Source organism: Propithecus coquereli, unplaced genomic scaffold (genome assembly GCF_000956105.1).
Source record: "Propithecus coquereli isolate 6110/MARCELLA unplaced genomic scaffold, Pcoq_1.0 Scaffold1, whole genome shotgun sequence".
NCBI lineage: Eukaryota > Metazoa > Chordata > Mammalia > Primates > Indriidae > Propithecus > Propithecus coquereli.
In genome coordinates, this window is record NW_012133857.1 from 14,101,679 (window position 1) to 14,112,649 (window position 10,971).

General features: G+C 45.8%; 1 protein-coding gene across 1 annotated transcript in view; it reads left to right on the forward strand.

Moving 5' to 3' along the window:
* The window catches only part of DOCK3 (dedicator of cytokinesis 3), a 681,302-nt gene that overhangs the window by 646,159 nt on the left and 24,172 nt on the right, over positions 1-10,971 (forward strand). The window contains exons 33-37 of the mRNA XM_012639462.1: positions 834-941; positions 1,472-1,565; positions 3,851-3,999; positions 8,937-9,023; positions 10,377-10,481. Coding sequence (XP_012494916.1) covers positions 834-941; positions 1,472-1,565; positions 3,851-3,999; positions 8,937-9,023; positions 10,377-10,481 — 543 coding nt within the window. The remainder of the gene's footprint in view (positions 1-833; positions 942-1,471; positions 1,566-3,850; positions 4,000-8,936; positions 9,024-10,376; positions 10,482-10,971) is intronic.

Genomic DNA, 10,971 nt, shown 5'->3' on the forward strand with positions numbered 1-10,971 from the left:
GCCCATTATCCAAAGTGGGGCACCACAAGAGCAGCAGAACGGGACCCATTTGTACTCACCATCAAATTGGTATTAACTAATCAACACATAAATGCACATACTAGTCTGGTTCTTATTCTCTTTAATCTCCTTGTGCTGGGCCTCTGCTCTTTCCCAAAGAAAATGGGCTTTCACCAGCCCTCTCTCTAACTTGGGAAGGATCTATTCTCAGTGTTGCTATTGTCCTGTCTCTCACAGGCCAGTCCTGACCCCTCTGACACCCAGACACTCCTAGGTATAAATGCAGTTCAGTCCTGCCTGAAGCTGCCTCTACTGATAAAGAAGCACTAGATCTGCTGCTTCTGATGAGAGACGATTCCAAAGACTAGTACACAGGAAGGAGACTATAGAGAGAAATGCTGACTGGCTGGTGAATATGTCAGCCATCCTATGGTTGCTGTGGCCACAGGGTCCTGAAGTGGAGGGTCTTGGCTTGTATTTAGCACTGTCCCACAAAATGAAACCTGCCCTTTAACTTTAAGGAGAGCTCTGTGCCTTCCTTTGTGGGAACTCGAGGATTTGGCCTTCCACTTAACTGACACATCCTCTGTGCCAAGGACATTGGTAGGTGCCACTTAATACCCAGATGTGGCATGTGAGTTCTGCACTCTGCCACCAGAACAAGGGGCTCAGTTGAACAGAGATCTTTGAACCCTAGGAGTGGGTCTACAGCTCAGAGGGAGCTCACAGCATAGTCCTCATCTGCGGAAACAGTTCCTTTTGGAGGGCATTCTAATCTGGGGTTTGGTCATGCTAATACCCCAGTGATACTGTAGTTTCGTGTGTTGTCTCAGGGCCACCACTTCATAATGTGGGTGCTTATCTGTGCTCTGTCTTACAGGGACTGCATGAAAGGAGAGGAAACAGAGAATAAGAAGATCGGCTGTACTGTTAACCTGATGGTGAGAGGACATGGGCTCTCCCTCCTGTCTGCGTAGTTGGATGGTTTTTGTCCTACACTGTAATTGGCTTGGCCTTTCTATAATACATGGCTATAGGCCGAAGGGTTTAAGTCAGGACATCAGCTCTGTTACTGATATATTATTGGAGCCCTGCACCTCCTCAGGCACATTTCTACTTGGGAAAGAAATGAAATGAATTCCATTTTGGTGGAGCTCTAGCCTGGTCTCTTGGCAAGGTTCCATCAATCTGACATACCCTGATTCATAGTGTGCCCTGATCCCTGATCTGCCCTGATGCTCTTAGTCTTTCACACTACACAAGTCTCCCACAGACCTGCCAGTGGTTCTGCCCCCAGCAGGTGTTTATTCTGGCTGGTCCTTTTTCTTTCTGGTGCTGTCTGCCTCTAGGACCCGCCCTCTCCCTCCTGCCCAGCACCCTCATGGCTCTGGCCAGGTGTCTAGAGCTCAGGTATATCTTCCACAGGTAGCAGACTCTCATCTTTATGTGTTTTTCCTTCTCTCTCTTACAGAACTTTTACAAATCTGAGATTAACAAAGAAGAGATGTATATCCGTTACATCCATAAGCTTTGTGACATGCACTTGCAGGCTGAAAACTACACAGGTGAGGGAAGAGCCACACCTACCCATCAGGACAGACTGAAGGGATACGCACACTGGCAGAGAAAGGCTCTAAGCTGGTGCCTGCCAGATCTCAGCAGAATGTTGGGGCTTATGCTGTCCCCTCACCTCATTCTTTCCCCTCAATGCCTTTGTGGCACATGATAGAGAGAAAGCAGGCAGAACTTCCACTCGTGCCTTTGTGCCACGTCCTCCACTGCTTGAGCCTATTCCACTTTCTTTCCCTGTGTCCACCTCTATGAGGCCTCAAGGGTGAGCTCCAAATTCTGGTGCACCAGGTCAGAGCATCCTGAGTTCCCTGTCACTCCTCATGAACAGAGGCATTTTTAGGACCTTCAAAGCTGGAGCTAAGTGAGACCACAGCAGTAGAATATCCTCCTAACCCTGGGACTTCCAGAACTCACTGGCAGACCTGCCTTACAGTCTAGGCTCTTCCCCTGTAACTGCACAGCAGCCCCACATTGTGTTCTCAGTGGAGAGTATGGAGAGTGTTCATCTGACTTCTTGATAGGCTAGACAGGGCCTCTTTCATTATATCTACTGTTTAATCTATTACTATGGCCTTTTCTAACTAAAACAAATTTTAAGGCACTTCAAAGTGCCTGGCACAACTGTTTACTGGGAACCACTCTGAATTAGGAGGATGTATGTTCTATCTGATCACCTTGTGCCATAGTTCCCCAAAAATAGCCATCTTCTCCACTGTGGTGACTAGCCACTATATCTTAGCCCTTAAGCCATAGGACTTGAATTTGTGTGATAGATCAGGAAATTCAAGCTATTCTTGTCTGTAAACATTACTAGAATCAGATGGATTTGCAGAAACAGAGAATCCTCCTTCCTTATCTCTAGATATTAGAGAGAGTTTAGCATAGATGCCACCTTTTCTGATATTACATCTTGGCAAGAATTAAATCTAAAATGAATGGCCTGAATCTCCCATTCTCTATATCCATTTCCACCCATGATCGCACCAGCCTTATGAGAGGGCAGTGAAGAAAAAGACTGATAAATTCCATGTACCAGTAGAGGCATTTGCTAAACTCCTAGAGGACTGGGCTATGACTAAGAAGCTAGGTCAGGGATGTGAACAGAGAGAGGATGCTAATGCTTGGCTCTGGAAATGACATCTGAAAAGAATATAGGCAGGAAGAAAAAGATTTTTTATACGGTTTCCTAAGCAACAAAGGGAGACCCTGAGTGCCACAGGGCTTTTCCCCAGAGAGAAAAGGCTTCCTGGACCCTGTGAGAAGGCGTGTGCATCCCTGGGCAAGAGGTTCCAGTGTCCAAGGGGACAGACAGGCAAGCATGAGGAGGAGCGTAGAGAGTGGACATAGGCAAGTAGGCCTGGCTAAAACTAGAAGTGGGTCAAAAATGGTTAGAAATGGGCAGCAGGTTTGAGTAGGGCCTTGAAATCCAGGGCAGAAGCTAGAACTAATTAACTTGCCAGTAGAAGATGCCCACTAAGAATGAGCAAATAGAACAGAAAAGAGAAAACTGTGTAGTAGGGACCCTGAGCAGTGGATATAATTAATGTGTCCCATCCCTTGGAATTTAGAGAGCCACAGTATTTAGCTGCTGTTGTTTTACATAACCCTCTCTAGTTGTTCCACACACACAGTAAGATGTTGCTAGGCCTTCACTCTGGGTCCAGTATTAATTTAGTTTCCTCCATGAATGGAGCCTCTGGCTCCAGGCCCATGACGCAATTACTACCATTCACACTCCTTCTCTTTTGTTCTTTTAGAAATGGTGAAGATGAGGGGAAAGGGCCATCTCCAGGGCCATGCTGAGGGCATAAAATGGAGCTGGAGGCATTGAGACTGGCTTAGGGAGGGTTAAGGGAAGCCTTGGTTGGTGCTTACCCCTAAGAGCCAGTTCTGAGAAGTTTGGAAAGGAAGCTGTAGCCAGTTGAGCAAAAAGGAACCCAAGAGCTCTCTCTGACATGTCAGTATCTCGCAAAGCAAGGCAACCTGTGCACAGACTCTGGATAACTGAGTCATTTTTTTATTCTTTATCTGGAGCCCAGAACAAGTGACCAGGCCATGGGAAGAAGGTATCTGCCAGGATATTTGGCTCCTTCATGCTTATCCGAGGGTTATTGTCTTGCTGGGCAGCCCCACTGTCTCATCTTTGGTATCTAATGTCTCTGACCTGGGCTACACACAACTTGCCCTGGCATTCTGCTCAGCACAGTCCCCTGGCACCAGGCTGCTCCCAGGCCTTTGAGGGGAAGCCCCTGGACCTCCATGCTGCCTGTCCCCACAGAGGCTGCATTCACCCTGCTCCTTTACTGTGAGCTGCTGCAGTGGGAGGATCGGCCACTGCGGGAATTCCTCCACTACCCATCACAGACAGAGTGGCAGCGGAAAGAGGGACTGTGCCGGAAGATCATTCACTACTTCAACAAAGGCAAGGTAGGTGTCATTAGGCAAGCCTTTCGGCTCCTTAGTTTCTGCTGTGATGTATTGCATCTTGACATCATAGGGTTGGCAGCAGCTGCAGATAGTGGTATGTGGGGTGGTGAGTGGGTGGGTGCCCATGTATGCGCATCAGATTTGAAGGCAGCATGATTTTCTCTGGGGGAAGAAAAACCAGCAGCTTAGTTCTGTGCCTTGAAAGCCCAATTCCAGATTGGAGGTGTAGAAACTACCCCACACCCCAGCTTTGTAGGAGCATTAACATTTACAGGTATAAGCAGGGGCTTCTGGAACCATTTGTTTTTATTAGATCTACTTAAAGAATTGATGTGGCTTTCCAATCTCCTGTCATAGAAAATGTGAGTGGTAAAAATGAATGGATTTTAACCATAGCCAAAGGAGGACTGTACTGCCTTTCTGGTACATGTTCTTGTCTTAGATTTCCCTTATCTACAACACAGCCTGGGCTTCTCTTATATTGGGGTTATTCTCCATCAAACTAGCTTCTCTGGGATTGGCAACATTGTCAGTGCTGGTTTAGGCCTTCTTGGGGCTTCTCAGCCATCCTGCTCCAATCTCTGAGAGAACTCTTCATGGGGCCCTTTGACCACCTACTGTTGGGTGTGGCCCATGTACTGGAAAGGCTGGGAGTATATATAACTCGTTGAAGCCATTCTCTCATTACTCAGCTTTGAGCACATTTTAAAAAGCTGAAATAGGGTCATTCAAAAAATTGTAGTGGCTCAGCTCCTGACTCAAATGAATGGAATTGTTTTTTTTAAATGAGTTTTTCATCAAAAAGAGATATTTAAACATTAATGGCTTTTGCCCATAAATCAGAAAACATTCTTCAGTTTTATATAACATAGCAGACTCAGAAAACCTTCACTCATGCAGAGAATGCACTGGTAAGCAAGAACCTTTCCAAAATTACAACTGTCTTGTAACCTATTTGAGAAGGGAGGCCCATGCTCAGCTATTAGCCAGCCTATGGGACTAATCCACAATGCTGACCCAAAGCCTCCTTCCCTTGCTGGTCTGGGGCCTGACTTAGGGGCCCCTCACTGGCACAGTTTTAGGCCTACCTTCCTGGCACCCAACCATCCTGGAGCTGCCACTCACATGCCCAGCAAGCCCTTCCAGCTCAGAGGAAATAGCATAGCATGGCGTCGGTGTGCATGAATACTTTTTTAGTGTATTGGTTCTCCTCTTTTATTTCCATGGCTATGGAGTACAGAGTAGAGAGTTAGCTTAATCTGAGCCTACCAGTGGAATGTGTGAGCATTAATGGTCCTTTCTTTATCTGATACTGTAGTAGTGCATAGAAAAGCAGAATTAAACCATAATATGGACTAGGTTAGGGAATGAAACACAAAACCTGCCTGAGTATTGTAGATGGGCAGGAAGGAGAGAAGCACTAGGAGTCTCCATAGGCCACCTTCTTGGGGATCTCCCCCATTCCTTCCAGAAACCCTGCCTTTGCTGTGAATTGCTAGAAGAGCAGAGTCTGTGCTGAGTGCAGACCACTCAGTGAGCTCTTCCATGAGCTCATCCTCAAAGGGCATTTATCAGATCCATTCTCTTAAGCTCATATAGAAGGTCCACCTTCTCTGTCCCTGTGCCTCAGCTCCTGATGAAACCAGTAGGTGAGCCTAACCAGTTCTTTTTGAAAGCATTCAGGTTTTTTTTAATGGCTCCAGAAAAGCAAAACCTGATTGCTGTAGGAAAAATGCTCCTGTGGAGCAGGGATACTTGGTGCCCAAAGAAAAGCCACCTTGGCAACAAGAGGAGGGCAGAAAAGGAAAAGACTCAGGGGGAGAGGCAAGTAAAGGGGTTCTAGCCGTCAGCACTGCTGGCACACCCTGCCTCACAAGCCAATTCCCTCCTGACTTTTCTTCCACACACTCCCAGCATCTCTGCTGTCTGCCTTAAATAGACAACCCAATTTCCTTTGGTCTCATGTTTATTTCCTGGGTACTCAACAGGATTAGCCATTGCCAATGACTGATGGTCACAGTCTAGCCCTGGGCCATACCTTCCAGTAGTGAGGTGGTTAACCTAGGAACCTGCTCCAAGGTGGACTGGACTCCAGTCCATGAAAAGTCCGCTCTCCCAGGCCAGATAAGGAGAAAGAAATTCCAAAGAGACAAAGTATGGCAGAGTGAGCGTTGAGAGAAGGAAGGGAAGGTGTGAAGATGGGAGCTGGTCCTTCAACCCCAGGCAGAGGGAGCAGACAGGAGGGGAAGCCAAACAGAGGGCTCTGGTCCCTGTTCATCTGGCAGACGATGAGAAATAGACCAGCCCTCGCTGTCAGAGTGGGCTGGGGCTCTCCTGCTTGAAGGTTCACCATAGCCCCTACTCCTTTGAAGAAATGACTTGTTTCTAATATGTAATGTGTAAACAGAGGTACAAAGACTGCCAAACTAGAGACCCAGGACTTTCCTTTCCTTTCCTGTTTGATTAGAATGAACTCTAAGGCTGGACATGGTGGCTCATGCCTGTAATCCTAGCACTTTGGGAGGCCAAGGCAGGAGGATCACTTGAGGCCAGCAGTTCAAGACCATCCTGAACAACATAGTGAGACCCTATCTCTACAAAAATTTTTTTAAAAAAGAGCAACCCCTAAATCAGTGCAACTTTTTGTGCCATCCCTATGAGGAGGCAACAAGGACACATAAAAGCACACATCTGCCAGAGCTGGTAGAAGTGATTGGATTTCAGACACCTGGTAAGGAGTTTTAGGGTTAGCTTTGCCTCCTGCCTGAAGGAGGGAAACCAAGGGAAAAGATGTAGATGGGGATGCGTTGTACTTGCAGTTTATTCCTTACCTGTGTAGAGAGGTAGCTGTCAAGCCCCCAGACCCACCAATGTTCCAGCACACCCCTTGATGCTGGCAGAGTGTCTTAAAACTCTTGATCCTGGCTCACTCTAAAGTTAACTGGGGGAGGGAGGCACCGTGGAGCAGCAGGATTACAATGTGGGGTAGAGATGCCAGCAAGACAGATGAGCATTGATGCTAAAGGATAAGAAGACCTGTTTTATTGGGAGTTACTGTCAACAGGCAGGGTGCCTTTAAGCCCCACATGGGGCCAGCATCACGTAAATGAGCAGTCCCCCGTGGGGTGGCTCTTGACAGGCTGGCCAGAAGTCTGTACACAGTTCAGCTGCTTAGCCAGCCCCCATGGAGCTGCCTGCCAGGCAGACTCTGTTGTAGAGTCCTTGGCTGAAACCTGCGCAAGCAGCATTTGGAGCCAGAGAGAGGACTGACACGTGCCCCCTTGAAAGCTGCAGTGTGAGGGTGCAAGATGTTTTCTAGCTCCTTGAGGCAGAGGCACTGTATTATATTAGTGCAAGGAGAAGAAGTCTATTTAAAATGATTTTTGGTTTGTTTCAGTCTTTTTAATTTGTCATATAGTTTCAATCCATATTGTATTAATTTACTCAAAGGACAGAAATAATATGCTCCTTCTGAAAAACACAATCCCAAATGAAAGTGTTTTCCTTCTCCCTGATGCTATTTCAAATAGTAATTTTAAAAATATAGTCCTTTATTGTTTAAAGATTCATACTGAAATATTTATTGGTGAAATTTTATCATACCTGAGATTTGCTTCAAGGACTATGGGGAAGAGTCAGTGGATGGGGTATGAATGATACAAGAGTCCATGAGTTGGTCATTGTTGAGGCTGGATGATGGGTACCTAGGGGTTTATTCTTCTATTCTCTCTACTTTTTTGTATTCTTGAAATTTCCTATAATAAAAAAAACATTTTTAATTAGTATTTAGAGTTGGGGAGAATAGCCTGGGTAAAATATCAAGTAAACTAATGATTCCCAATCCAACAAAAGAGAGAAAACACTGTATTTTTTAAAAAGGAAGAAATGGACAATATTGCCTCTTAATGAAGGCCCACTTATTGGAGGGCCTTTATCCATAACAGGAGCCATACCACAGAAACAGTCTGGGATCTGACTAGGCAAGGATCATCTAAAGCCTAATTTAAGGTTCAAATTTTTCCATAAAGGAAATTGTCAGGCCTACTACAAAGTCTCTGGGTAGGCACTTTCTTCCTGGTTTACATCCTTGTTTCTGAGCTTATGTGATCTGAACTTAAAGGTCAGTGTTTCCTTCATTAACTCATTAAATAAGTCTTTATTGAATATCTCATACATGCCTAGAATTGTTCTAGGCTCTGAGGGTAGAGTAAATAAACAGGGTCTCTACCTGGGTTAAATATCTACCCACCCATGCAATTTTTATCTAATCAAGACTAATACAACAAAAAAAATAGTAATTTTTTAAAACTAAGATAACTTCAGAGTAGCAGAACAGAAATGGACAGGGAAGTTCCTGTTCTTGACAGAGTAGTCAAGGAAGGCCTCTTGGAGGTAGAGGCATTTGAGCAGAGACTTGGAAGTTGTGCTTGAGCTAGAAACCCACTGTGCTATTGGGTGTTTTCATTGTTTTATTGTTGTTAATTTTGGTTTGGGCTTTTTTTTTTTTTTTTTGAAACAGACTCTGTTGCCCAAGGTGGAGTACAGTGGCATCATCATGCTCACTACAATCTCAAATTCCTGCACTCTGTGATCTTCCTGCCTCAGCCTCCCAAGTGGCTGGGACTACAGACACTGGTCACCACACTTGGCTATTTTTTTTTTTTTTTGTAGATACTGGGTCCCACTATGTTGCTCAGGTCAGTCTTGAACTCCTGACCTCAAGCAATCCTCTCACCTCAGCCTCCCAAAGTGCTGGGATTATAGGCATGAGCTACCGTGCCTGGCCTCAAATTGGTTTTGAGGCATATGTTCTTTGTGACATATGAATTGGAGCTAGCAGGAGGCCTTTTGTTGTGACCTCTGATGTGTTCAGTATGGACTTAGGCTATTCTGAGGGCGCCTGAGGTGCTGAAGCCCTGTTCTTATTTCTGACACAGAGCTGGGAGTTTGGGATCCCACTGTGCAGGGAGCTGGCATGTCAGTATGAGAGCCTCTACGATTATCAGAGCCTCAGCTGGATTCGGGTGAGCTTTGCCCCTTCCCCTGCCCCATCCCTGATTAGAGGAGCCAGCACTTTCCTGACATCATTTTCTAAGTGAGCATTTATTATGGATCTAGCCCTTGGTTTAGTGCTGTGGACAGTACAGGAGAAACAGAAACCAAGATTCCTATCCTTGAGACACTTGCAGTCTGACTGGGGAACCAAAACACACACCTGACAAATGATTGTGTGATGTGGACCCCAAAGGCCACTGATGCTCGGAGAAGGGAGAACCCAGCATAGGCATAATAAAATGGGGGTTTCGTGGAGGAGGTGGAAGCTCAACTTCATGAAGAAGGTTTTCCTGAAATGACTTTGTTTAAGGATGCTTCATCTAAAAAACTTTATAAATGCTTTCCTCACTTTGGCTTGTGGTCACTTTTAAGCACCTTATCAAATGCTCCATAGACTTTGAAGGTCTGCATCAAATTTTTCCTGGTTGTTGATGCTGGGTTCTGAATTATAACACATACTGATTTCTTTAGCAAACAGAGGTTAGCAGTCTCAGCATACCCTCATCCTTGTGGCTAACTCTCCTCTGTTCCCTGATCAAGATAGGGGTTTGGGCATCTTCCTCTAGCAGTAGTTTCTCGACCGGTTTTGAAGGCCACTGTTCCCTGGTGTGCTGGCTTAATTGAATTCATTACAGCTATCTTCCTACTCAAAGTTTCAGTGAGTTTTTTTCTAAATGTGAAGCAAGTTCAGCCAAAACTAAAAAACTTACCAACCTTGCTTGGTAATGCTAAACATCATGGATATTAGTTAATTTTTTAAGTTTAAAATCTCCTAAATTGGAACCAGTACCAGTGGTGCTGGCAGCTGAACCTTCCTCACTATGGTTGTTATCATCTTTAGTCAGACAACAGATGAACAAGAGCAGGTGCAGTTGAACTGATACAAAATGGTGCTGAGACTTGCTGGTAGCCAGCTACAAGCAACCCCAGTCAGGGGTTAACCAGTGGAGTCAGTATCAGTCAAAACCAGAAATCCCTGGGCAGAAAAACTCCATGTTAAATGTGTGCCCCCCAAGTACAGGAAGCCCAGATCTCAGTGGGGCTCAGTCCACCCTCTGGGAAGAACATTCAGAGCAGCCACACAGGGCTGGGTGGGCAGGCTGGTCCTGATCCCACTGTCAGACAGCAATGATGGAGGGCTTTCTCTTCCATGATGCAGCTCCCAGGAGAGAAGCTGGTCATGGCCAGGGGCTCACTTCCATCTTACCTAGATTGAGTTGCCATGATCCCTTTCCAGAAGGCGGTGTCCAGCTGGGCCTGGGAGAACTTGCTTTGGACACCAACAGCAGTGAAGCCAACCTGAAGGCCTTTCTCATTCACAGAAAATGGAGGCCAGCTACTATGACAACATTATGGAGCAGCAACGCCTGGAACCTGAGTTCTTTCGAGTTGGCTTCTATGGCAGGAAGTTTCCTTTCTTCCTTCGGGTGAGTCCATTCAGGTAGTCAAAAAAACATATGTGTTTTACACATAATTCACTTAAAACCTGTACTCTTTTTTTCCTTTTTGCCTATTCTACTGAATACTTGTTTTCTAAGGACTGACCAGTCAACAAAAGATATTCGACTTTATTTTACTGGACTGGCTACCAACTCCACGCTGTTTTAGACTGCTGTATTGTTTTCTGGCTACTAGGAATGTGTAAGGGTGGCTTTCTTACCAAATCAACTGAGTCTCTTCAGGAAGTGACCAGGGTCTAGGAATGTCCCATAGGTACCTTCCAACTTCTTTTTTTTTTTTTTCCTTTTATTTCAGCGTATTATGGGGGTACAGATGTTTAGGTTACGTATGTTGCCCTTGGTCCCCGCCCCGCCCCCGCAAGTCCGAGTTTCAAATATGTCCATCCTTCGGGTGGTGCGCATTACACTCCTTGTGTATACAAATACCCGTCCCCTCCTCCCTCCTCCCCCCTCCCCC